This window comes from Typopeltis vanoorti, chromosome 24, assembly GCF_054136105.1.
Source record: "Typopeltis vanoorti isolate ZY-2024b chromosome 24, IOZ_Tvanoo_1.0, whole genome shotgun sequence".
Lineage (NCBI taxonomy): Eukaryota > Metazoa > Arthropoda > Arachnida > Uropygi > Thelyphonidae > Typopeltis > Typopeltis vanoorti.
Genome location: NC_143572.1, coordinates 721,421 through 747,050, shown reverse-complemented (window position 1 = coordinate 747,050; position 25,630 = coordinate 721,421). Strand labels below are relative to the sequence as shown.

Sequence of the window (25,630 nt, the reverse complement as noted above, 5' to 3'; positions counted from 1 at the left end):
ACCCAAATTTAATCCACTTCATAGTGGTTTGCTAATACAGCACATAGCCTTGTATCTCTGCACCCCATAGCACCTAACATTTATTAATATTAAAACTACAACTTCACTCATTTGTCCAAGATAAAAGTCTATTCAAATCTTCATGTAGAGAATTAATGTCAGCAGTGATCCCAATAATGCTATCTAACCTTACATCATCAGCAAACATATGAAGATCCCCATTTAATCTGCATGAAACAGTAGGGTTTAAAACAGTTAAACAGAATCCTGAAGCACACTGCTGATCACTTCCTTTTCTGAGACACTGCTCGTTGCTGGTATTGTTCAGAAAGCATTCTTCAATCCATCTAATTAATCTATTATCCAATTCCATCTTCTGTAGTTTATACACCAATATGTGTGATAATCTAATGCCTTTGCAAAGTCAAAAAATATCACTATACATGGATTTCCTTTATCTAACACATTCATCACCTTATCATAAAATGTAAGCAGATCACTCAAGATCTTCCCTTCACAAACCCTTGCTGACCATCAGAATCCAATGTCCATCAAACCAATTCTGTATGACAGCATAAGAACAATATTATTATTATTATTATTATCTAAGACCTCCAGGGAGTCAAGGACTCATTGAGGGAGGCTGTAAATTACCCAACCCAGCTATCATACTACCCTTGAAATCATTCACACTAGATGCACTCACTACCCATAAGGGCAAATTATTCCACCCACTCACTGCTCTCTGGGAGAAAAACCTAGCTCTTAACCCTTTCTTGACTGAGAACAACTTTAACTTCCATGGATGCCCCCATGTTCTCTCCCCGCCTTCCATATAACAAAAAATTTCATCAGTCGAAATGCTGTAACACTCATTCAAAAGTTTATAGACCTCTATCATATCATCCCTCTTTCTCCTGTTAACCAGAGTCTGTAATCCACATACTCGCAATCCGTCCTCATAATCTAAATCCCATAATCCAGATATAATCTTTGTAACTCTTCTTTGCACCCTTTCCACAGTTTCTTTATATGCAGGAAAAAAAGAGAAATTAACATTAGTATTATTTCCAAACCTCTGTGGATTACTTTGTGCAATATCATTTGGATTTTTGTGCATAGATATGGTCACCTAGCTATATTAGTGATAAGAAACCATTGGAGAGAGAGAGAGAAAGAGAGAGATAGTGCAGAGACGAATAACTAAGACTGTCTCAGGACTGGAATATTAAGTATGAGGACAAATTTAAGGAAATGTAGCCTTCAGAGTTTGGCAGCTAGGAAGGAAGAGGGGGGTGATATGATTTAAGATATGTAAGTTGGTGAAAGAATACTACTAGATACAGGGGTATTGATGCATAGGATCAATTCCCTTGGGTAATGCAAGAACAAGAGATCAGATCATACCTGGAAACTGTACAAAGGTGATGTGAGTAAAGAGATTAAGAATTAAGAACCTTATGAATTAAGGTTAAGAACGTTGCCTTGAACAAACACATTCAATATTAGAACACCCGTTACCCACTTGGGTAATGCATTCCTTTCATTTACCACTCACCAGGCAAAAAACTATTTCTTAATCAGTCTTCTCATTGCATTTTCGCTACTATCACCTTCAGTTACTAATACATTATTGCCCATCAACTCTGCATTCAAATTACACTTCACACATATCCTCCTTAAAAGTCCATAATTTATTAACATAATATAGCAAATAAATACAGCATACTTCAGATTTTACAAAATGACTTAAATCAACGTTTAACTCTTGTACAGACAGAGCTGCCATCACTATTTTGCTTTCAATGCCAGTTTGTTTACCTCGCTCTAAGTTTAATAATTTTATAAACAAACTCAAACAAATAAGCTCACACAGCCTATAAACACTGCAAGTGCACAACTCCTGACACAACTCTCTCTCTCTCACACACATACACTATGGACCATCTTGTTCTGAGAAAGAAAAACTAATCACCTGTTAACTCAATTTCTTTTTCATCTACACACTAGTCATGGCAGTGAATATGAGCCTAACTATAATTGGAGTGAGGATGCAATTACAAGCTAAGCAGAATAATGGGCTTGAAACTATGATGTGTATGATATCTATTGTTAAGGCTAGGATAATACTGTGAATTTTAGAAGGATGAAGCAGATGAACTGCAATAAATAAATAATCAAAAAATAAATACAAAATGAAAAAAGAAGAAGAAACATTATTATTATATGTGAACACCTCCTAGGAGTCCAAAGACTCATCGCGGGAGGACACCTATTGTACAACACTCCATCTCCACCACTACACCGAACCTCTACAACCAATCATCAACATCAGTGCCATCTACTGGCCACTACCACCACCACAACTAATATTTTTTTTGTCTGTAAATTGCGTGTGTTCTGAAGGGCCGATTTATCTGTATGCGGGATGAAAAAACCCGAGTTTACAGGAGAAAAAATCCTGCTACCTCCGTATGAGATCGGCTAACTCACCTTCAATTGAAAAATTCCACATAAAGATTCCTTTTGTCACGACAAGAATCAAACTTAGGCCTTTTCCAATCTAAGGGTTCAACGTACTGTCGTTCTTCCAATTGTGCTATGGAGGCGCTTAAATAACTTGTGCTGAATGAAGAGAACAAAATTAAGATTAGTAAAATGTATTAATAAAAATAAGACTGACATTGAATAAAGAAATAAAATAAGATTTGAATGGAAAACATTGTGAATGGGTCATTTTCATTTCAAATAAAATCAAGAGTACTGATAAATATTTACATTTTAAATAATAGCTGCTGAAAATGTAACACAAAATTAGTATCACAATTCAAGTTATTTCTTTAAGATGCACTGAATATACCTAAAGATTACACCAAAAATGTACATATGCAGCATTTTCATCTCTATGCATGTGCAATTTTAATTTGTTTATGAACTGCATACTTCTATTAACACAAACTCACATTTGATCCAAATTACCTAACTGTTAGACCACTTATGATAACATATGTCTTGTTTCACAACCTTTATTAATAGTGATACATGATGCACAGATGCATTATTGTTTTTATTTGCAAATTTTTCTGCTAGTAAAGAAGGCATACTGCCACCTATTGTTTTATAAAAAGAGTGGTGTGTGTGTGTGTGTGCATGTATATACATATATATATATATATATATGAAAAAGCTTTAATGACTGATACTGAGAGAAAAAAAGATGAACATGGTATGTTTGAAAAGATGCTACTAGTTTACTAGTTTCATTGAATAGATCAACATCTTCAGGTATCACAATCAAAGAAATATATAAAGAATTACAGAGAATTAAAATTGTAATAACAGAACAAGTACAAAAAAGGACAGTAGCGTGTTTGAAAACAAAAAGTGAGCTTGAGTTCCAAACAAACATATACTATGCGCTGTCACAAGTGCGCCAATACTGAACAGAGGCAACGTGTGCATCAGAGAGATTGAAACTTAGGCTGTTATTGATATGAGAAGAATCTAGAGAAATCTCTCTAGATTCAACAATCTTTCTCTCGAGTTCATCCTAGCACAGTTTATATATATATATATATATATATATATATATATGTAGAAAGTATTTTTACCTTGGGTATAAATATGTTAAAGATACCAAGCAATTTTAAACCTGGTTTTACTCCATTTCCCAAGTAAGCAAACAGACTAAAAGTCAAGTTTGCGCCTGCAACTGATGCAAGTCTAACTGATCCCACAGGTAGTGCAGGACCAGGGCAACTCGTGGCAAAGGTGGAACAAGCTCCGATCACTAATCTTAATATTTACCCTTATCTAGCTCCCACTGACGAGACCTCAATAAAGGTCGAAACCGGTCTGGGTAGTGGCCCCTTGCCTTTAATACAAAACATCATACATCCCCTTCTTGGAGATGTGTTTTGGCATTAAGGGTAAATATTAAGATTAGTGATCGGAGCTTGTTCCACCTTTGCCACGAGTTGCCTTGGTCCTGCACTACTTGTGGGATCAGTTAGACTTGCATCAATTGCAGGCGCAAACTTGACTTTAAGTCTGTTTGCTTACTTGGGAAATGGAGTAAAACCAGGTTTAAAATTGCTTGGTATCTTTAATATATATATATATATATATATATAAACTGTACTACAATATATCTAGAAACAAGGAAAACATTAAAATTTCCATTTATTGCTTTAAATTTCTCTGGAATGGAGAACAACACTGTCTTAATCAGTCTTGAAATTTATCTACTAAATCAATAAGATACTCTAAGAGATGATCAATTATTTCATTTTTCATTTCTTTTTCTTAGTATAACAGAAATGGAAGTAATGGAAAAATTAATTAACCATCATATCCAGGATATTCTTTATAAGGCTCACTTGAACAGAGCATTTCAACATGGGTTTGTTAGGTAGAGAACCATTATATGATAAATTATTCTTAATGATAATGAAATATGGAAAATAATATGACTCCACAATGAGACTCCATGGAGTTCAGAAGTTAATAATAAGCATACTTTTCATGAAGTCTCAACAGAAATAGACCAAAGTAATTGCTATGATATGATTTATTTGGATTTTAGGACAAGCGTTTAACAGTATTCCTGGTGATTATAGATCAAATAGGAAACCTAATTAAATGAGTAGGAAACTGGTTGAGAGATAGATAACAGAATGTAAAGTTTAGAGGGAGAGTCTGCATAGAACCATGTTGTTAGGAGACAGGTACCCCAAGGTTTCAAATATTAAGAATAAAATTTCTCTCTTTGTGAATGATGTGAAGCTGAGCAGATCGACTGTTTGAATGACCTAAGTAATTTTATAGGAAGATCTTAAAAGATTGGAAGAGCAGAGGCAGTGGGATTTAAAATTTAACATGAGCAAATGGAAGTCTTTGCAATTAGGCATGAAGATAATATTAGATGGATATAATTCATCTAATATAATATTAGATGGATTTGAGCTGCAAAGAAAGAAACAACTGTGGAGGGAATTTAAAGAAAGAGGTGACCTGCAGGCACACGAACGGTATAAAGTGCAGGCCAAAGGGTAACGAGTGTGGTAAAAAAAGCAAAAGCAGATCATGAAAGGAAACTAGCTATGCAAGCTAAAGAGAATCCCAAACAATTCTTTCAATATGCTGCAAGCAAAAAAAAAACTGTACACGGCAAAATGATTTTAAGGAATGATGATGGTAAGGAGGTCACTGAATCAGTCGATATAGTGAAGTTACTGAGCGAGCACTTTGCAAAAGTATATCATCCAGGGGGTTACATTAAAAAAATAAAGGAACCATTAGTTTATATGGGAATTGTGATGAATGAAGTGGAGGTGAATAGTCTATTACAGAACCTTAATGTGAATACATCTGTGGGATTGGATGGTATATCGGCACAGGTCTTGTGTGAAGCGGCTAAAGAATTATCAGTGCCCTTGACTGTGTTGTTTAATCTGAGTCTCGTGTCTGGTTTAATCCCGAAGGTGTGGAAAGAGGGGAAAATACTTCCGCTGCATAAAGGAGGATCAAAGACTACGGTTGCAAATCACCAACCGATCAGCATATCAGGAGTCATTGTCAAGGTCTTGGAGAAAGTAGTCAAGGGAAAAATACGGGAATGGATTGATGAAAAAACGAGATACTGTACGGGGGACAATATGGCTTTGTGAAGGGTAGATCATGCCTCAGTAACTTGCTCAAGTTTTATAACACAGTGACGGCTGGACTGGCTAAGGGTAATGGGTTTACAGTGATACTACTGGACCTGGCTAAGGCCTTTGACAGAATACCACATGGAATTCTAATTTGTAAACTACAACATATGGTAATGGATAGGTGGGTGGTTGATGGAGAGATTTCAAAGAGTAGTTTATTCAGGAGTAGAGTCCAAAAGACGGCCTGTGACTAGTGATGTGCCGCAGGGTGGTTCTGTTCTTGGACCACTGCTGTTTAATTTGTTCATCAACGATATAGGGAAGGATCTAAGAGGAACAGTTCATTTGTTCACTGATGATGCCAAATTGAGTAGGGCAATAGTGAATGCAGAAGATGTCAAAATCTTGCAGGACGACTTGGATAGATTGGAGTTCTGGGCTAAGGAGAATGGATGTCAATTTAATGTGACAAAATGTAAGGTTATGCATTTTGGGGTGAAAAGATTCGGAGCAGTATACCACATTGGTGGAACTGTACTCCAGGAGATTGATGAGGCCAGTGACTTGGGAGTGTTGGTGGATAGGGAGATGAAGTTTAGGGAGCACATTGCAAAAGTAGCTAAATCAGCTCATCAACTCACTTGATTGTTGAAAAATACTTTGACGAGTAGAGATAAGCAAGTTATTGTACCTCTGTACCGAGCCTTGATAAGACCTCATATCGACTACTGTGCCTGGATTTGGTCACCTAGGTTCCTTCTTGATGGGGAGGAGGAGGTGGAGAGGATCCAGAGGCGAGCGACTAAGATGATAGCAGGACTATGGAATGAACCATATGAGAAGAGGTTGAAGATTTGTGGGTTGCAGAAATTAGTTGATAGGCAGAAAAGGGGAGATATGATTGAGTCATTCAAATTACTAAAGGGTTTCTATAGGATTAATTCAGAGGATATTTTTGAGATCAGGACTGGTGGTGGGAGAACTAGGGGACACCTATGGAAGCTGGGCAAGAGTGTGGTTAGCAGGGGTGTTAGAGCTGGGTTCTTTACTTTTAGAGTGGTAAATGAGTGGAATAAGCTGCCAGAGTCTGTTGTTGGTGCTATGACAGTGAGTGAGTTCAAGGCAAGGTATGATAGATACTGTGAGAATGTTGTATAGTTGTGTGGACATGATGTTTAGGGCCTCCCTCGATGAGTCTAAGGACTACGTGGAGTCGCCAATAATAATAATAATAATAATACGTCAAATGGACAGGCTTTAGAGAAAGATAATAAATACAATGATTTGAATTTTTTGGTTAAGAAGAAATCTGAGCTCTGGAATCATACTGATATGACAATTAGTAAAATGCAGCAGACTGTAGGCTTAACTAAAAGAACCATCACATGTAAGACATAGGAAAATATCTCTAACCAGGCCAACATTCGATTATGGCTCCTAACTTTTCTCACCAAGGTTTTCAAAGGATGTTGAGAAAATCAAGGGTATTCAGAGAAAACTGGTTAATTATGTAGAGATATTTATGATAATTGGTTGCATAACTGCAATCTGATGAACTTATCTAACAGAAGAAAGAGGAGAGATTTAATTAAAGTTTATAAGTTATTATTATCATCATCATCATCATCACATCAATCTCCATGGTCAGCAGACTCATCATGAAAGTCCACACAACTAACAATATACATATTGAACCTTAAACTCCTTAACACTCTCATCATTTACAATGCATTCTGGTACTGTGTTCCACTCATCCATAACTCTCTATGTAAAAACCTATTCCTTGCATCCGTTTTGCCTCATCTTCCCCTCTCACCTTCTGCTCTTTTATAATACCTTCTGATAAAAGTCCCCACTAACCTCTTTGCTGCTATCTGCCTAATGCTGCAATTTACATTCCCTCAACCTCTCCCATCCAAATCTGATCCTTCTAAGTCCTATACATGCAGTCTGTTCCCTAGACCAGCGCTTCCCAAACTGTGGGCCACAGCCCCTTTGGGGGCCGTAGGTTATGTTGAGGGGGGCCGTGAAATAATGAAAACAAATTTAAAATGTTTTAAGACTAAGTAGATTTTTTTTATTTTAAAAGAAATGTATTTAACTTTTATTATTTATTATTTCTTTTTTGATATTTTTTATATTTTAATGCAAAAATTCACACATTGGTGTTGGTTCACAAACTTTGCTTCCTGCATATTTCGGCGCTTAATGAATATTAGTAAATATTGCTTATTCATATGTTTAATTACAAAGCAGTGGTTAATTGTATTTACTTCGAATGCTCTCCAGGGAAGCTCCAAATCTTCCTGTCCCTTTCATCATGCGTTCGTAATCAGAGACTGTTGATATTGACTTTATATACATATCAAAACTCGTTTTATATTATATTATCACTGTCATCCGAGTTAGTTTTCTGTTACCAATAAAAGTTTCGCATATACTTCACACATGAAAAAAAGCTTAAACAAGTTCATGTGGGGAGATAGTAATTCCCTTGCAGTGATAAACAACATCCCTCCCTAACAACCACTATACTGCAGAGGCAATAAAAACAAGTACTTTTATTATGCCAGTGAATAAGGTATGAGGAGTCTGTGTAATATATTTCTCAACAAATAGTGCAATTAGAGACAACTGGGATAAAAACACACTAATTAATGAATCACATGTCCCCTCATACAGAAACTATCTGTATAGACTGAAACAAAACCATATGTTGCATGGGCAAACACAGTATCTAACTAAACACTATTGTTATTAATTAGATGTGTGCAAGTTCGATTTCCCAAGGCAGCAATAAAATTCAACCGAACGTGTTAAAATTCGTAAAAGTGTTAAAACTAAGTAATATATATATATATATATATAATGAATGTTATTGCAGTTTCACATATGGAATTCGATTGAAGAGAGTTAGCATTTCAACTCAATTGTCAGCTATGCTTTTATCTTTCGGTTGCGTGATCTTTTGTTAATACCGCACCAATCATATGCATGTTTCAGTAACCTGCCTTTGCTGTCTGTTTCGCATTAGGCTTAATTACCTTAAAGGGAGAAAAGTCCCAAAAGAGAAAAATGTTCCTGGTCTGGGGATTCCCTTATTCAGGTAATATTCACTAATTTCATGTTATCAGTCCGTGGTGTACCAGTATCGGTAAGTGGTGATATTATTTGATCTATTCTACGTTAAAAAAATTTAACCCTGAGATGGAGAAGTGGCTGATAAAAAATAAAATAAAAAAATTCCTGCGAACAATCAGAAGCAGAAACGGACTTAAAAAAAAAAAAAAAAAGGACAGTATTTCATATTTTACCAGAACATCCCGCATCGTCTTCAGAACCAAACGGTAAGAGGCAAAAATGTAATACATGCATTTGATTTTTACAATATTCGCTGTGTATGTTTTGTATTGAATATAAATACAATAAATATTATAATAATATATCTCTCTATTACGATTTTTTTCGAGGGGGGCCGTGAAATATTTTAATTTTTGCAAAGGGGGCCCTGACATCCAGAAGTTTGGGAAGCACTGCCCTAGACAATGCAACTCATAATCTAGCATTTTTTAAACATCAACCTCACAGATGAAGTGTGTGGGCAAGTGATTAAAGAGAAGAAAATTTGTTAATCTGATCTGTTTCTTGAAGAGTTGGAGGGTTGCACAGGTTAAGGAAAATGGTTTGGGGAAGACTGGTTGAAAGGATGGAGGTATGTGGAAAGAAGGAAGAGGATGAGAAGATGATTCAGTGAGTTTGGAGCTGAACAGTATATGAATATTGTCCAGCAGTTGTTCATGTTCTTTCATGATTAGACTGAAGTCAAGATATAGTTGCAGATATTTCAGCAGAGCACATCCATGGAATTACATATAGAAATAACATAATGTAGAAACAGCGCATCTACGGGGAAAGCAAATGGAGGGAGTCAGTATGAGAATGGTCATCTATTAAGTGTCCACATTAGCCTAGTGGCTTTGCACTTCGCGACCATATGCCTGGGGAAGGAGTGTCCTAGGTTCGATTCCCATCAACGACATGAGGAGCTTAAGGATCTTCCTCAGCCATTGCCAAGTTAGCCGGTCTTGGGCGTTGACAGCTGGGTTTTTTCCGCCAATTTATCTGGTGTTTTTTATCCCGCAAGCAAGCAAACCGGTCCGAGGATACACACGGATTACAGTCAGGAATACTGGTCCAGCCATAGGTCTGATTCATTAGCCTATGCCGGTTCCGGAGCCAGGATAAAATTTAGGGGGGGGGACTAGATGGTACCGTGAACTACCGTATAAAGGGGGAATGCTGTATCATCACACGGAATTTATTTATTTATCTATTAAGTGAATAGTTCTCTTTTGTATACAATAAAACATTCTGAGGGAGGTCCCAATTGTGAGAACAATATTCTAAAGTTGATTTGGGATTTATAAAGTGTAAGGAGTTGAGCAGAAGAGAAAAAATGTTTAGAACGAAAAAGGTTATGAATGTGACGTGTTACACCAGGATAGGCTAGATGTGAAACTTAGACCAATAGTGGAAAACTGAACTAATGAGTGGAATGTTATCAAAACTGAATGAGAGTGAGGAATGGTCTTTCTATTCATGCAAAAAATTTCACCATGAGTTATGCGATTTCTATGTTATATTTTCTTGGGTCAAGTATTCTTTAGATTGGAATATTTGCAGTGAATGCATCACTGAACCAATTTTTATAAGTGTAGAACCATTTATTTCCTTTCCACTTTAAATTCTGATCCCTTATAAAAATCTTTTTGGTCTTCCAAAAAGCATGTCAAGATTGTTGGGTGCTGTTCAAGAGAGTAATCAAGCATAGTATAAATAGTGAAATTTCTATTTACATTTTCTACATCTACTAAGGCTGGATCCAGATATCTGTAAGCAAATTATGAACACTTCTAATACTGACTTCGGAGGACTAAATGCACGAAACTTGCATCATGGCCAAATAGCAGTCATGCTATCTTAGACAAAGACAAAAACAAAGCTATTGTAATAAATTTGTCCAACACTGCATTCAACTCTTTTGGTCACTCAGATTGTTCTATTACACCATCACCCACAGGCAGAAAAGACAATCTTTTGGCTTCTTACTTTTTCTCCAAATCTTGTACTCTGCCATGTCTTCCTACCACATCCACTGACAACATTCAGAGAGAATTCAAAGAGAATACACCAAAAAAGAGAACTTTGTCCAATCTGAAAGCAAAGTCTCCTGTTTCAGAAGGCATTTCATTGTCCAGAAGGTTTATATTCCAGAGTTGACTCACATTTTGTGTTGGCTATTAATGGTAGATTTCCATATACAAGCAGCAAAACTGTGTATCACCACATTACAGCACCCTGAATTATTATTATTACGTGACACCTCCAGAGAGTCCAAGGACTCATCATAGGAGGGCACACCACTCTACTGCCAAATACATCTCATCCTCTCCACTGCCACTCAACTCTCCAACTACAACAATTAACACCATCTATCGCCCATCATCACCAACAACAGTATTTTTTATCTGTAAATTGCTTGTTCTGAAGGTTGATTTGACTGTACGCGAGATGAAAAACCCGAGTTTCCAAGAGAAAAAAACCCCGCCACCACTGTATGAGTTCGGCTAACTCACCTTCAATAGAAAAAGCCCATATAAGAATTCCGCTCGTCACAATGAGAATCGAATTGAGGTCTTTCCAATTGAAGGAAGCAATGTTCTGCTGTTCTTCTGAGATGAATTAGATATAGAGAAATGTGAATACTAACATTATAAATAGTAGCAACTCTCAGTACCACTGATAAGACCTCAGTAAGCCAGGTGGTGCTTCGTGGGAAGGTTTGAGTAAAGAAGGCTCCCAGCTCAGATATGTTTATTTGACTAATTAATTGTAAAGAAGTGAGTGTTTATGTCTAAGATTTTCAGTAGAAGTTGTGCACTTGCATAGATCATAGATTTCTCAAAGAGGGTACAGCGCCATGAGTGTAGTATGCATGTGTGGGGAGATATCACAGATGTTTATGTACAGAGACTGAATAAGAGAAAAGAATGATTGTGGGTATGTAGAAAGTGCAATATTCTAATTGACCATGAGGTTTTCTTAAATATGAGTAGGGTACCTGGCGTCATAACTGCCACAGAAGTTGAAGATTGTGTGATCGTTCAGAGAATGTGTGGAAATGATAACGCAGAAAAAAGTGTGATTGATGATAAAGCAGGTGATAATTTATATGCCGTTAAAAAACAGAGTGAAATTAATGATAAAGTGGGCAATAATGATGTCAAAAAACAAAGTGCAGTTAATGGTAAGATAACAAGCAGAATTGACAGCGAACAGGTGTTGACTTTTGAATCAAGTGGTATCAGTGAATATATAGCCTGATAATGTGACTGGCAATAAAATAAAGAGAGTAAATCATAGTGAAAAAAAGAATGCAAGATTTGAAAGCCGAGTTGGTGAAGATGAGATGGATGCAGAGTAAAATGAAGAGAATTGTAGATATATGTGGAAGAGTGAAGAAGACAAAAACAAATGATGTCAGTATGAAAATGGTAACGAAAGACTCATGAGTGGCATTGTATGGCAATTTGATTATTAGAGGTGTAGGAAACGAGAGATGCACAAGGTTTATTTTCCTAGAGGTAAAATGAATAGATTGATTGAGGTGTTGGATATGGGGAGTTAGTGAGCAAAGGAGTTGGTAGTGTTAGGAACAAATCACTTGACTGGGAACAAGGAAAATGTAAGATTGGATATCAGGAGGTTGCTGAGGAAGATAAAAGATAATAGTAAGATAGAAAAGGTAGTCAGTGTGTTGCCAGGTATGACAGCGATGTGATGAGATGAGGCAGAGAGCAAGAATTATACATGATATGTTAGCAGAAATGTGGGAAGGCAAAGGAGTACAGTTTGTTAATGTGTGGAATGAGTTTGAAGGAAGAATTGAACTGCATAAGAGTGATGGACTGCATTTGAATGGTTTTGGTGTAGTCACTTGGAGAGACTGCTGCTGGAAGGTAGAGAAGTGAGTACAGAGAGGATGTAAATGTGTGTAGACAAAAAGGGAAAGGGATGACCTGGGATGTAGGAAAAACAGATTTGAAGATGGTTCTGGGAGGATGAGTAAGGAGAAAAGAAATAACTTGAGGAAAGTGTGAAGAAGTCACATCTAATAAGTGGTATCAGTGAAATTTGTTATAGATCCAGGAATCAGATGTTGTTTGTCTATGAATGCCAGAAGTATCAGCAACAAGGAAAATGAAATGGTTACATGGATTGAATATAATGCTAGTTAAAAAAAGAGAGGAGAAAAAACTGCTGGCATTTGAAATGAAATGCTTAAGAAAAATAAATAGAACAAGTTGGATAGAAAAGAAAACAAACATCACAGTCAGACAAGAACTATTGTATAAAAAGATAATAATAGAAAAAATTAGAAAACAACAACTGAGATGGTTTGGACACACCGTACAGACAGATTTCCTAACGTCCTAATCAATACTTTTCCAACTGAAAAATGAAGCCCTGGAAGACAAAGAATTATCTGGCTGAAATTAATAAAGAACATCTCGGGATGCAGAACATATAAGGAACTTTTTCGAACAGCAAGGAATAGAGAAGACTGGAAGATCCTGCTCAAGAGAAGACTCAACCCGTCTTAGATGGAAGAGAAGAAGAAGAAGAAGGATTGAATATGTTTACCCAAAAATTGTTGGCATAAGTTAGACATGGTTGAATGAGGATGACATCCTGACAATAATAGATATGAAAGTACATGATGTCTTTCGTGAAGATAGAAAAGGTAAAAAGGACATGGAGTGCTGCTATAGATGATAGAAAAAAAAATAGTTATGTCCATACAAAGTAGAGAAGGAAGGGGAGGATAGTGGTAGTGATTTTGAGGCAGTAAGGTGAAAGAGGTGAATAGAATGAAATACTTCATTGGATGTTGCTATAAACCTGATAATGTGGAGGGTTGTGACCAGGAAATGTATGAGCAAATTAGCCAATCAAGTGGGAAAACGCTGATGATTATGGGTGATTTTAATTAGGGCAATATAGGTTGGGATGACGAGATAGCAACTGGAAGTAAAGAAAATGAGTTTCTTGAGTTTTTGAGGGACAACTACCTCAGACAGAATGTAACAGAGGGCATTGAGGATTGAGGATCTTGGATTTGATCATCTTATCAGAGGATGTTATTATAAATGAGGTGTCAAATCTCCCTACAGTTGGTAAGAGTGACCATGAAGTGATTGCCAGGTGGTTGCCAACCATGGCAGGACTTCTGTGAGGAAAGGGTATATGCAGAACTACAAGGCTGGTAATTATGAGAAGTTCAGGAGACATCTTGGAGCTGTAGCATGGAATGAGGAGTTGGGTGAGATTCAAAAACAATCTAGTAGAAGCAATGTCTAAATGTATTCCAAAGGTTAGAACGTTAAATAAGGAAGATGTGAAATGGATGAATGAAGAGATTAAGCATGCAATATAGAGAAAAAAGTCATAATGGAGGTAACATAAGAGTGGTCATAATTAATTTCCTAAGGAATATAAAGAACAGGAAATGAGTGGTGACTCAGTTGTTAAGTGTACCAAAAGTTCAGTATAAGCAGCAGTTAGCTAATGAAGCCAAAAAAATCCCAAGGAGTTCATTGGATATGTAGTCAGCAAAAATAACAATGATTATGGTAGGATTGCATTGATTGGGAATATCGTATAAGGACAACTGCTGCAAAGGATATATTTGAGATATTTACTAAGCAATTCAAAAAGGTATTTCATACTTCTGAATGTGACATCATAGAGAGTTTGAGAGCAGTTGATGATGAGGAGGAGACTGACTGTGAGTGAGAAAGCGTTATATGGGGAATTAAAGAAACTTTTTATTAATAAGACTATAGTACTTGATGATATATACCTGCCTATTTTGAAGAATTTGCCCAGGGAGTTGACATCTGCTTTGACATACTTGTTTAATATGAGTCTTACATTGGGTCAAGTTCCAAAGGAGTGGAAGGAGGGTAAGATTGTACCACTTCATAAAGGAGGTGACAGAAGCCAAACATCAGATTATAGGTCAAAAATGTTCTAGTAATCTACTTACTTATTACAATAAGGTGACAGCAACTTTTAATGTGGGAGATGGATAAGCAGCAGTATACTTAGATTTTGCAAAGGCTTTTGATAGATTATACATGTCAAGTTGATAGTAAAACTAGAGTTGATGAGGTTGGATATTAGACCAGTGCATTGAATTGAAGATTGGCAGTATGATAGGTATCAACAAATTACGTATGGGGGAACAATATCCAAGAAGAGGAAAGTCACTAGTTGTGTGGTTCAGGGATCTGTTTCACTGCAATTGCTGTTTAACATATATGTTAATAATATTGAGGAAGATCTGAATTAGGATATACAGTTGTTTGCAAATCATACAAAGTATAACTATGAGGAGCATATGTTGTGACTTTACAAGTAGTTAGTAATAGACTGAGTGAATGGGCTCGTGAGTGGGGATACTAGTTCAATGTTATCAAATTTAAGGCTTTAAAATTTAGAAAATAAAGATGTGATGTAGAATTTACTATTAGTTGGGATATATCGTTGGAGGTTGAGGAAATAAGAGATCATGGGGCAAAATGGTGGATAAGGACCTGAAATTAAAGGGATATATTGCCAAAATTGTGAGGACAACACAACAAATTCTGGGAATGATGCAGCAAACAGTGACTTGTAGAAGGATGAATGTTCTGGTTAAATTGTATGAGGCTCTGATTAGGCCACGTATGGACTACAGTGCACGCATTTGGTCACCTGGTTTTCAAAAGGGTGAAGAGATGTTGGAGAAGGTCCAGATGCAATTGACCAAAATAGTTCTTGTTCTCTGGAATGTTGAATATGAAGACCGGTTGAGACAATGCAATTTGCAGAGTCTAGTGAAAAGGAGGAAGAGGGGGTGATATGATGGAGATGAAATAGTTCGTAAGGGGTTGTTATAGGTTTAACATTGAAGAGGTTTTTCATACAATGGTTAGAGATTGGGGAAGAAAAGAGGTCATCCCTGGAAGTTATATAAGGAAAGTGTGTACATCATAGTGAGAAGCAAGTTTTTTGCATGGAGAGTTGTGGGTGATTGGCATGCACTGCCTGGGAGAATAATTTCTGCAAAATTTGAGTATGTTTAAGGCATGGCATGGTGAGCTGTGTATATGACAAAAGTGGCCTCCCACATGAGTCGTGGACTACATCGGGTCTTCAGATAGTTATTTTTATTATTACCCAAGACCCCATGGAGTCAAAGAATCATCTAGGAGGCTCTTTTATCATACACACAGCTCATCATACCGTGATTTAAACAAACTCAAATTCTCTGCAGACACCACACTCTCAGGCAAGGCATTTCAATCATTTACAACTCTGCATAAAAAAAACCTGCCTCTCACTCCCCTACTCACACCCTCTTTATACAGTTTCCAGGGATGAGCTCTGGTTCTCCCCTGATCTCCCATAATTTTCTGTATAATCTCTCCAGCATTGATCCTATAACAACCCCTTAATAACTTGTAGGTCTCTATCATATCTCCCCTCTTCTTCCTGTCCACCAGACTCTGCAAGTTGCATCTTTTTCAATCTTTCCTCATACTTCAAATTCCAGAGGTTAGAAACTACTTTAGTCAGTCGCCTCTGGACCCTTTCCAACATCTCTTCATTCTTCTGAAAACCAGGTGACCAAATCTGGGCACAATAGTACATGGGTGGCCTAACCAAAGTCTTATACAATGGAACAAGAATCTTCCTACTTCTAGAAGTCAGTGTCCTTCGCATCATTCCCAGAAGCCTTTGTGTTGTCTTCACAATTTTGGCTATATGTCCTAAATTTCAGATCCTTATCCACTATCACCCCCCAGATCATTTATTATTAGCTCCACCTCCGACGATATATACTCACTAAGCATAAATTCTGCATACCATTTTTGTTTTCCAAATTTTAAAACCTTAAATTTTGCAACATTAAACTCACAATCCCATACCCAATCACTCAATTTATTCAAGTCTTCTTGTAAGGCCACAACAACTTCTCTACTCTTCATGGTTTGTCCCAACTTTGCATCATCTGCAAAGAACTGAATATCTCCATCCAAACCTTCACCAATATCATTAATATACAAGTTAAACAGCAATGGCCCTAAAACAGACCCCTGAGGCACACCACTAGAAACATTCCTTTTCCTGGATATTGCTCCCCCATACACAACTTGTTGATACCTATCAGATAGCCAGTTTCCAATCCAATGCACCAATCTAATATCCAATCCCATTCGCTCTAGTTTGACTATCAACAAATCAACAACTATCACTGATAGTTGATTTGATCCTTTCTTTTAGGGTTACATGGTGATCAGCATTCATTTTAAAAATGTTATGGAATTTACAACTGTGTTAAAAACATTTTTATTATCCTGACGTTTCGATCTTCACATCCAGATCATCATTTGGAACTTACATAAATATACAGGACAAGCTGAGTTACATCATTAACTGTAAGCTAGAGAAACAATGTTATTCTATTGGCGTAACCTCTGGTGAAAAAAAAAATTAAAAAAAATTACATCAAGCTAAATTCTATTTTACAATGACAGGAATAAACATTTTTTTTTAGATGGTTTTCTTTCAGAAATAATTGGTGTCCTATTTTTAGTATTACAATTCTTATTTTTGATTTACAATACTGGATTTTCTACAGTCCTGTTTATAGTTGTCCTTGGTGAGGAAGGTCGAACATATACCTTCCATATGTCTGGGATTTTTAGATCATCATTTTTGTTCAGATTGGGGTGGTTGATAATAATCTCACAGGCTTCCTTCAATTTCCGTTCATACCATGTTTTAGTGTGATGTAGACAGCTGGTGGTTTTTCAGTCAATTCTGTTGTAAGGTATTCAGGGCATGATCAGAAAGGCCAGCTTCACCATAATTATTATATTTGATGTGTTGTTTATGTTCATTTTGTCTAATAGGAATCATGCGTCCTGTTTCTCCTATATATGGTATGTTGCAAGTGCAATAAATCCGGTATACTCCAGGGTGGGCTAGTGGAGGGAGTGGGTCTTTGTATGAGTTGAGTAAGCTTTTTAATTTTGCAGGAGGTTTAAAGGTGGCTTTGATGTTGTACTTTTGTAGTACTCTGTTTATTTTGTCAGATATTCCTTTAATGTAGGGAATGTTTATAGTTTTACTGTAGTCTGGTTTGTCTTTGTTTTTTATTGTGGTTTTGTAGAGAATTTTGTTAATAGTGTTTTGGCTGGATCCACTTTTTTGTAAGTTATTACTGATAATTTTAAATTCGTCTTTCAGCGCCTGTTCACTGGAACAGATCGTCTGACCTCTGTTTTTTAGCATGTTGAAGACACCTTGCTTTTGTGTTGGGTGGTGGAAGGAGTTTATGTGTATATATTGTCCCTTATGTGTTGGTTTTCGGTAAACAGTGAAAGAAAGATTGCCTGAGAGAAGACGTGTGATAAGTGTATCTATAAACGGAAGTGTGTTGTGTTTTTCAATTTCAATTGTGAACTGTATGCGTTTGTTTTGTTTGTTTAGGTGGCTAAGCAATGTGTCTAATGTCTAGCGGCCATGGGACCAGATCGCGAAAACATCGTCCACGTATCTAAGCCAGACTTTGGGTTTTAGAGGGGTGGAATCTAGGGCAAGTTGCTCAAAATATTCCATGTAAAAGTTAGCAATGGGGGGGGATAATGGCGAGCCCATGGCTATACCTTCTTTTTGTAAGTAGAAGGCGTTTTGCCATACAAAATAACCCGACCGTAATACATGCGCAAAAAGCACTGTGATATCTGGAGGGAATTTGTTCTGTAGAAAGATTGCGTCATTGATTGGGACATTCGTAAAGAGGGCAGAGAAGTCAAAACTGACTAATAAATCATCTTTTTCTAATGTAATGTCTTTGATGATGTTCATGAAGTGTTGTGTGTTTTTGATATAGGAGGGGGAATGACCTATCAACTCCTTGAGTATTGCTGCTAATATTTCGGCTAAGTGATACGTCAGGCTATCAATTCCTTCAACGATAGGTCTTAGCAGGGTGTTTTCTTTTTGAATTTTTGGTAGCCCGTAAATTCTTGGGGAGCGCATGTAGTGAGGAAACAGTTTTTTGACCGTATCTTTGGTCCATGTGGTAATTGACTTAAGTAGTTGCTCTATTTTGTTTTTTGTCCTGTTAGTTGGGCTGTAGTTAACTAATTTGTATGTGTTATTGCCAGAGCCCAGCAGATTCATTTTTTCTATATAAGTGTTACGGTTTAAAATGACAGTGGCATTTCCTTTATTGGTTCTGGTTATTAGTATGTTCGGATTTGTTTTAAGTGATATTTGACGTCTCTGCCCTCTTTACAAATGTCCCAATGACACAATTCTTCTCCTACAGAGCAAATTTCCCTCCAGATATCACAGTGCTTTTTACGCATGTATTACAGTCAGGTTATTTTGTATGGCAAAACGCCTTCTACTTACAAAAAGAAGGTACAGCCATGGGCTCGCCATTACCCCCCCCCCCCACACACACACCCATTGCTAACTTTCACATGGAACATCGTGAGCAACTTGCCCTAGATTCCTCCCCTCTAAAACCCAAGTCTGGCTTAGATACGTGGACGATGTTTTTGTGATCTGGTCCCATGGCCGCCAGACATTAGACACATTCCTTAGACACCTAAACAAACAACACAAATGCATACAGTTCACAATTGAAATTGAAAAACACAACACACTTCCGTTTCTAGATACACTTGTCACACGTCTTCCCTCAGGCAATCTTTTCTTCACTGTTTACCGAAAACCGACACATACGGGACAATATACACACATAAACTCCTACACCACCCAACACAAAAACTAGATGTCATCAACACGTTAAGAAACAGAGCTTAGATGATCTGTTCCAGTGAACAGGCACTGAAAGACGAATTTAAAATTATCAGTAATAACTTACAGAAAAATGGATGCAGCCAAAATACTATTAACAAAATTCTCTACAAAACCACAATAAAAAACAAAGACAAACGAGACTATAGTAAAACTATAACCATTCCCTACATTAAAGGAATATCTGACAAAATAAACAGAGTACTACAAAAGTACAACCTCAAAGTCACCTTTAAACCTCCTGCAAAATTAAAAAGCTTACTCAACTCATCCAAAGACCCACTCCCTCCACTAGCCCACATTGAAGTATACTGGATTTATTGTACTTGCAACATACCATATATAGGAGAAACAGGACGCACAATTCCTATTAGACAAAATGAACATAAACGACACATCAAATATAATAATTATGGTGAAGCTGACCTTTCTGATCATGCCCTGAATACCTTACAACAGAATTGACTGAAAAACCACCAGCTGTCTACATCACACTAAAACATGTTATGAACGGAAATTCAAGGAAGCCTGTGAGATTATTATCAACCACCCCAATCTGAACAACAATGATGGTCTAAAAATCCCAGACATATGGAAGGTATATGTTCGACCTTCCTCACCATGAACAACTATAAACAGGACTGTAGAAAATCCAGTATTGTAAATCAAAAATAAGAATTGTAATACTAAAAGTAGGACACCAATTGTTTCTGAAAGAAAACCATCTAAAAGAATGTTTATTCCTGTCATTGTAAAATAGAATTTAGCTTGATGTAATTTTTTTTTTTTTTTTCACCAGAGGTCACGCCAGTAGAATAACATGTGATCAAATCACTGTTTCTCTAGCTTATCCGTTAATGATGTAACTCAGCTTGTCCTGTATATTTATGTACTCTCCAGATGATGATCTTGATGTGAAGATCGAAACGTCAGGATAATAAAAAAAGTTTTTTTTAACACGGTTGTAAATTCCATAAAATTTTTAAAATGAATAGTCAATTTGACTATCAACTATCAACAAATGGGCTTCTGAAATTCATGTATACTAATGCCAGAAGTATTAGGAATAAGAAGGAAGAATTTTTGGTCTTGGTTGGCACTTCCAGGCCACAGGTTATTGGCATTAGTGAAACATGGCTGACAGAAGATGATATAGCTAGTGGGATTGTATATGAGGGGTATGGTGTGTTCAGGAGTGACAGGGAGAATAAAATGGGGGGAGGAGTGTCATTGATGATAGCTGATGAGCTACGGCCAAGGAGAATGGAAGTGGAACTGCAGGATAGAGAAAATAGCAAATTTGAGGCTATTTGGTTTGAGATTGAGACTAGCAGAACAAAATATACAGTTGGGTGCTGCTATAGACCAAGTGATGGAATAGATGGTGGAGATAGTATGCATAAGCAAATAGAAGCAATGAGTGGAAGGAGGGTAATTATTATGGGGAATTCTATGGTAACATTGATTGGAAGGAAGAGAGGACACATGGGAGGAAGGAATTGGATTTTATGCAGTTATTAAGGGATAACTATCTGTGACAGCATGTAATTGAAAATACTAGTGGTCAGAGAGTACTAGACCTAGTAATTCCATCTGAGAATTTGGCTGTAACGAATATGACCATGTTGCCACCAACTGGTGAGAGTGATCATAGGGTCTTGACTTGGGAGGTGGCTAAAGGTGTGGAATTTACAATTAAGACAGGGTATATGTGGAATTATCAGGTTGGTAAGAATTACAAGCTTAGAAGTTTGATTGATTTAGTGCCATGGCATGCATGGGAGGCGGTTGAGAAGTGTTTGCATGAGGCAATAGCTGACTGTATACCTAGAGTCCGAATAATAAATCAAGTAGGGGTTAAATGGGTGAATAATATCATTAAGATTCAGCTGCAAAAAAAGAAACAACTAGGAGGGAATTTAAGGAGAAAGGTGACTGGCAAGCACATGAACAGTATAAAGCGCAGGCCAGAAGGGTAACGAGTGTGGAAAGAAAAGCAAAAACGGATTATGAAAGAACATTAGCCATGCAGGCTAAAGAGTATCCCAAACAGTTTTTTTAATATGTGGCACGTAAAAGAAAAAATGTATATAGCAGAATGATTTTAAAGAATGCTGATGGTAGGGAGGTAACTGAATCAGTTGATATAGTTGAATTACTGAGCTAGTACTTTGCAAGAGTATATCATCCAGGTGGTGACATTGCAGGAATGAATGAACCAATAGCTTATAGGGGAATTGTGGTGAATGAAGTGGAAGTGAATAGTCTATTACAAAATATCAATGTCAATACATCTGTGGGATTGGATGGTATACCAGCTCATGTCGTACGTGAAGCGGCTAAAGAATTGCCAGTGCCCTTGACCATTTGGTTTAATTTGAGTCTCGGGTCTAGGTTAGTCCCGAGGGAGTGGAAAGTAGTTCCACCCCCTCGGGACTAGTAGAGGGGAAAATAGTTCCATTGCATAAAGGAGGTTCCAACACTGCTGTTGTAAATTACCAACTGATCAGAATATCAGAAATCGTTGTCAAGATCTTGGAGAAATTAATCAAGAGAAAAATACAGGATTGGATAGATGAAAATGGGATACTGTATGGGAGACAGCATGATTTTGTGAAGGGTAGATCATACCTGAATAACTTGCTCACGTTGTATAACACAGTGACAGCTGAAGTGGATAACGGTAATGGGTATATGGTGATTCTACTGAACCTTGCTAAGGCTTACAGGATACCACATGGAATTCTAATCAGTAAAGTGCAGCATATGGGGATGGATATAGGGTTGGTGATATGGATAGGAGGGTAGTTAATGGAGAGATATTAGAGAGTGTTTTATTCAGGAGTAGAGTACAAAAGACGGCATGTGACTAGTGGTGTTCCGCAGGGTGCTGTTCTTGGACCGCTACTTTTCAATTTGTTCATTAACGATATAGGAAAGGATCTGAGAGGAAGTGTTTATTTGTTTGCTGATGATGCAAAGTTGGGTAGAGCAATACTGAGTGCACAGGATGTTAAAATTTTGCAAGATGATTTGGATAGTTTGGAGGACTGGGCTAAGGAGAATGGATGTCAATTTAATGTGGCAAGTAAGGTTATGCATTTTTGGGGTGAAAAGATTAACAGCAGTATATCACACTGACGGAACTATACTCCAGGAGATTGCTGAGACCAGGAATTTGAGAGTGTTGGTGGATAGGGAGTTGAAGTTTAGGGGGGACATTGCAAAAGTGGCTAAATCAGCTCATCAAATCACTTGGTTGCTGAAAAATACTTTAACAAGCAGAGATAAACAGGTTATTGTTCCTCTGTATCACACCTTGATAAGACCCCATCTAGACTACTGTGCCCAGATATGGGTGCCAAGGTTTCTTCTTGATGGGGAGGAGGTGCAGAGGATCCAGAGACGAGTGACCAAGATGGTAACAGGTCTATGGAATGACCCTTATGAGAACAGGTTGAAGATTTGTCGGTTGCAGAAATTGGTTGATAGGCAGAAAAGGGGTGATATGACTGAGACATTCAAATTACTGAAGGATTTCTATAAGATTAATTCAGAAGATATTTTTGAGAATAGAACTGGTGGTGAGATGACTAGGGTCCATACGTGGAAGGCTGGGCAAGAGTGTGGTTAGCAAAGGTGTTTGAGCTAAGTTTTTTACTTTTAGAGTGGTGAATGAGTGGAATAAGCTGCCAAATCTGCTGTGGGTGCCATGACTGTGAATGAGTTCAAGGCGAGGCATGATAGATGCTATGTGAATGTCGAATAGTTCTTCTTGACATGATGTTAAGACCTCCCTTGATGAGTCTGTCGACTCCTTGGAGTTGCTTTTGATAGATTACATGCGGTAATCTATCAAAAGCCTTTGTGAAATCTAAGTATATCACTGTACATATTTCTCCTCTGTCCATGGAAGCAGTCACCTTATTGTAATAAGTAAGTAGATTATTAAAACATGACCTCCTTTCAGCAAATCTATGTTGTCCATCAAAGATACAGTTTCCAGTGTACCATTGTTGTCAACCCATTTTTGGATCCTAGTTCTCACAAACTTCTCCAACAACTTAACTACAACACCTGACACACAGATAGGCCTATAGTTTAATGCTCGAGTTCTATCACCTCCTTTATGAAGTGGCACAATCTTGCCCTCCTTAGGAACTTCACCGAGTGCAAGACTCGTATTAAATAAATATGTCAAGGCTGGCATCAACTCCCTGGCACATTCCTTCAGAATACGTGGTGATATATTATCAAGTCCCACCACCTTATTTACATCTAGTTTGCTCAACCCCCCGCATACACCTCTTGCTCACTTACAGGTCAGTCTCTCCTCCCCATCATCTACTGCTCTCAATCTTTCCATGAAGTCACATTCACAAGATTGAAAGACCTTTATGAATTGCTCATTAAGTATATCCGCCACACATTCTGCAACAGCTGTCTTTATATCATTTTCTCCTATCAATGTCATCCTTCCATAATCATTCTTTCTTTTGCTGGCTACATATCGAAAGAACTCCTTAGGATTCTTTTTGGCTTCATTAGCTAACTGCTGTTCATACCTCTCTTTAGCTACCCTCACCAACCAAGTTACCCTCTTTGCCTGGTCTTTGTAGACCTCATAGAATTGGTTATTTCCACTTCTCTTATGCTTCCTCCATAATGCCCTTTTTCTCTGTATCGCATGCTTAATCTCTTTATAAATCCATTTCACATCCACTTTTTTTAACTTTCTCACTCTTGGAATATTACATTTAGGCATTGCATCTACTAGAAAGTTTTTGAAAATCTCCCAAACTCCATTGATCTCTTTTCCAGCTAACTCCTCATTCCATGCTACACCTGTAAGCTGTCTCCTGAGCTCTTCATAATCACCCCCCCCCACCTTGTAGTTCCACGTATACCCTTTTCTTACAGAGGTCCTCAACACTGCTAGCAACCATGTAATCACCTCATGGTCACTCTCACCAATTGGAGGATGATCTGATACTTCATTTATAATTACATCCTCCGATGAGATGACCAAATCCAAGACCCCGAATCCTCGTGTGCCCTCTGTTACATACTGTCTGAGGTAGTTATCCCTCAAAAAAACTCATTTTCTTTACTTCCAGTTGCTATCTCATCATTCCTGTCTATAATGCCATAATTAAAATTGCCCATAATGATCACTCGCTTGGCTAATTTGATTATACATTTCATAGTCACAACCATCCACTTTACCTGGTCTATAACAACATCCAACCAAGTATTTCATTCCGTTCATCTCTATCTCACACCATACTGCCTCAAACCACTGCCACTATTTCTCTCTTGCATCTCTACTTTGTATGTTACATAACAACTCTTTCTCTATCATCAATAGCACTCCCTCCTCCCTTTTTAACCTCCTATTCTCACAAAACACATCATAACCTTCCATCCCTATTCCTGTCAGAATGTCGTCCTCATCTAACCATGTCTCACTTATTCGAACAACTTTTGGATGAACAGACTTGATTAGTGCAACCATTTCATCTGACTTATTTCTTACTCTTCTAGCATTTGTATACACACACAACAGCTCGTTCCTGGATCTACATCCAGTTTCACTGATACCACTCATTTGATGTGATCTCTCCAAGCTCGACTGGAGCCATTTCCCTTTCTGCTTATTCATTTTAGAACCCTCTTCAATTCCAACTGTTTCCTCTTGATCCCAGGTCATTCCATTCCTTTCCTGTCTACACATGCTCTCATATCCTCTTGGAGAATCCACCTTTCTCACGCTGTGTACTCCTGTCCACCCTGAGCATCCCTGTGTCCCTGTTCATCTTGCACATCCATTTTCTCATTTTCATACTCATGCCACTCACTTCCTTATTCATAACCACCTATTCAATCTCCCCTGTCATACTCTCCTGCTTTTCCACATCACTTCCCACTTGATCTGATTCATTCTCTGTACTCACTTGTCTACCTTCCAGCAGCAGTCTCTCCAAGCGACTCACACCATAACCACTCAAATGCAGTCCATCTCTCCCATGCAG

The 25,630-nt window shown here is 37.5% G+C and overlaps 1 protein-coding gene across 1 annotated transcript in view; it reads right to left on the bottom strand.

The window, feature by feature from the left end:
• Positions 1-25,427, bottom strand: part of LOC150092881 (ATP-binding cassette sub-family C member 5-like) — a 708,254-nt gene extending 682,827 nt beyond the window's left edge. Inside the window, exon 1 of the mRNA XM_090414097.1 lies at positions 25,369-25,427. Coding sequence (XP_090270223.1) covers positions 25,369-25,427 — 59 coding nt within the window. The remainder of the gene's footprint in view (positions 1-25,368) is intronic.
• Between the last annotated feature and the right edge of the window lie 203 nt (positions 25,428-25,630).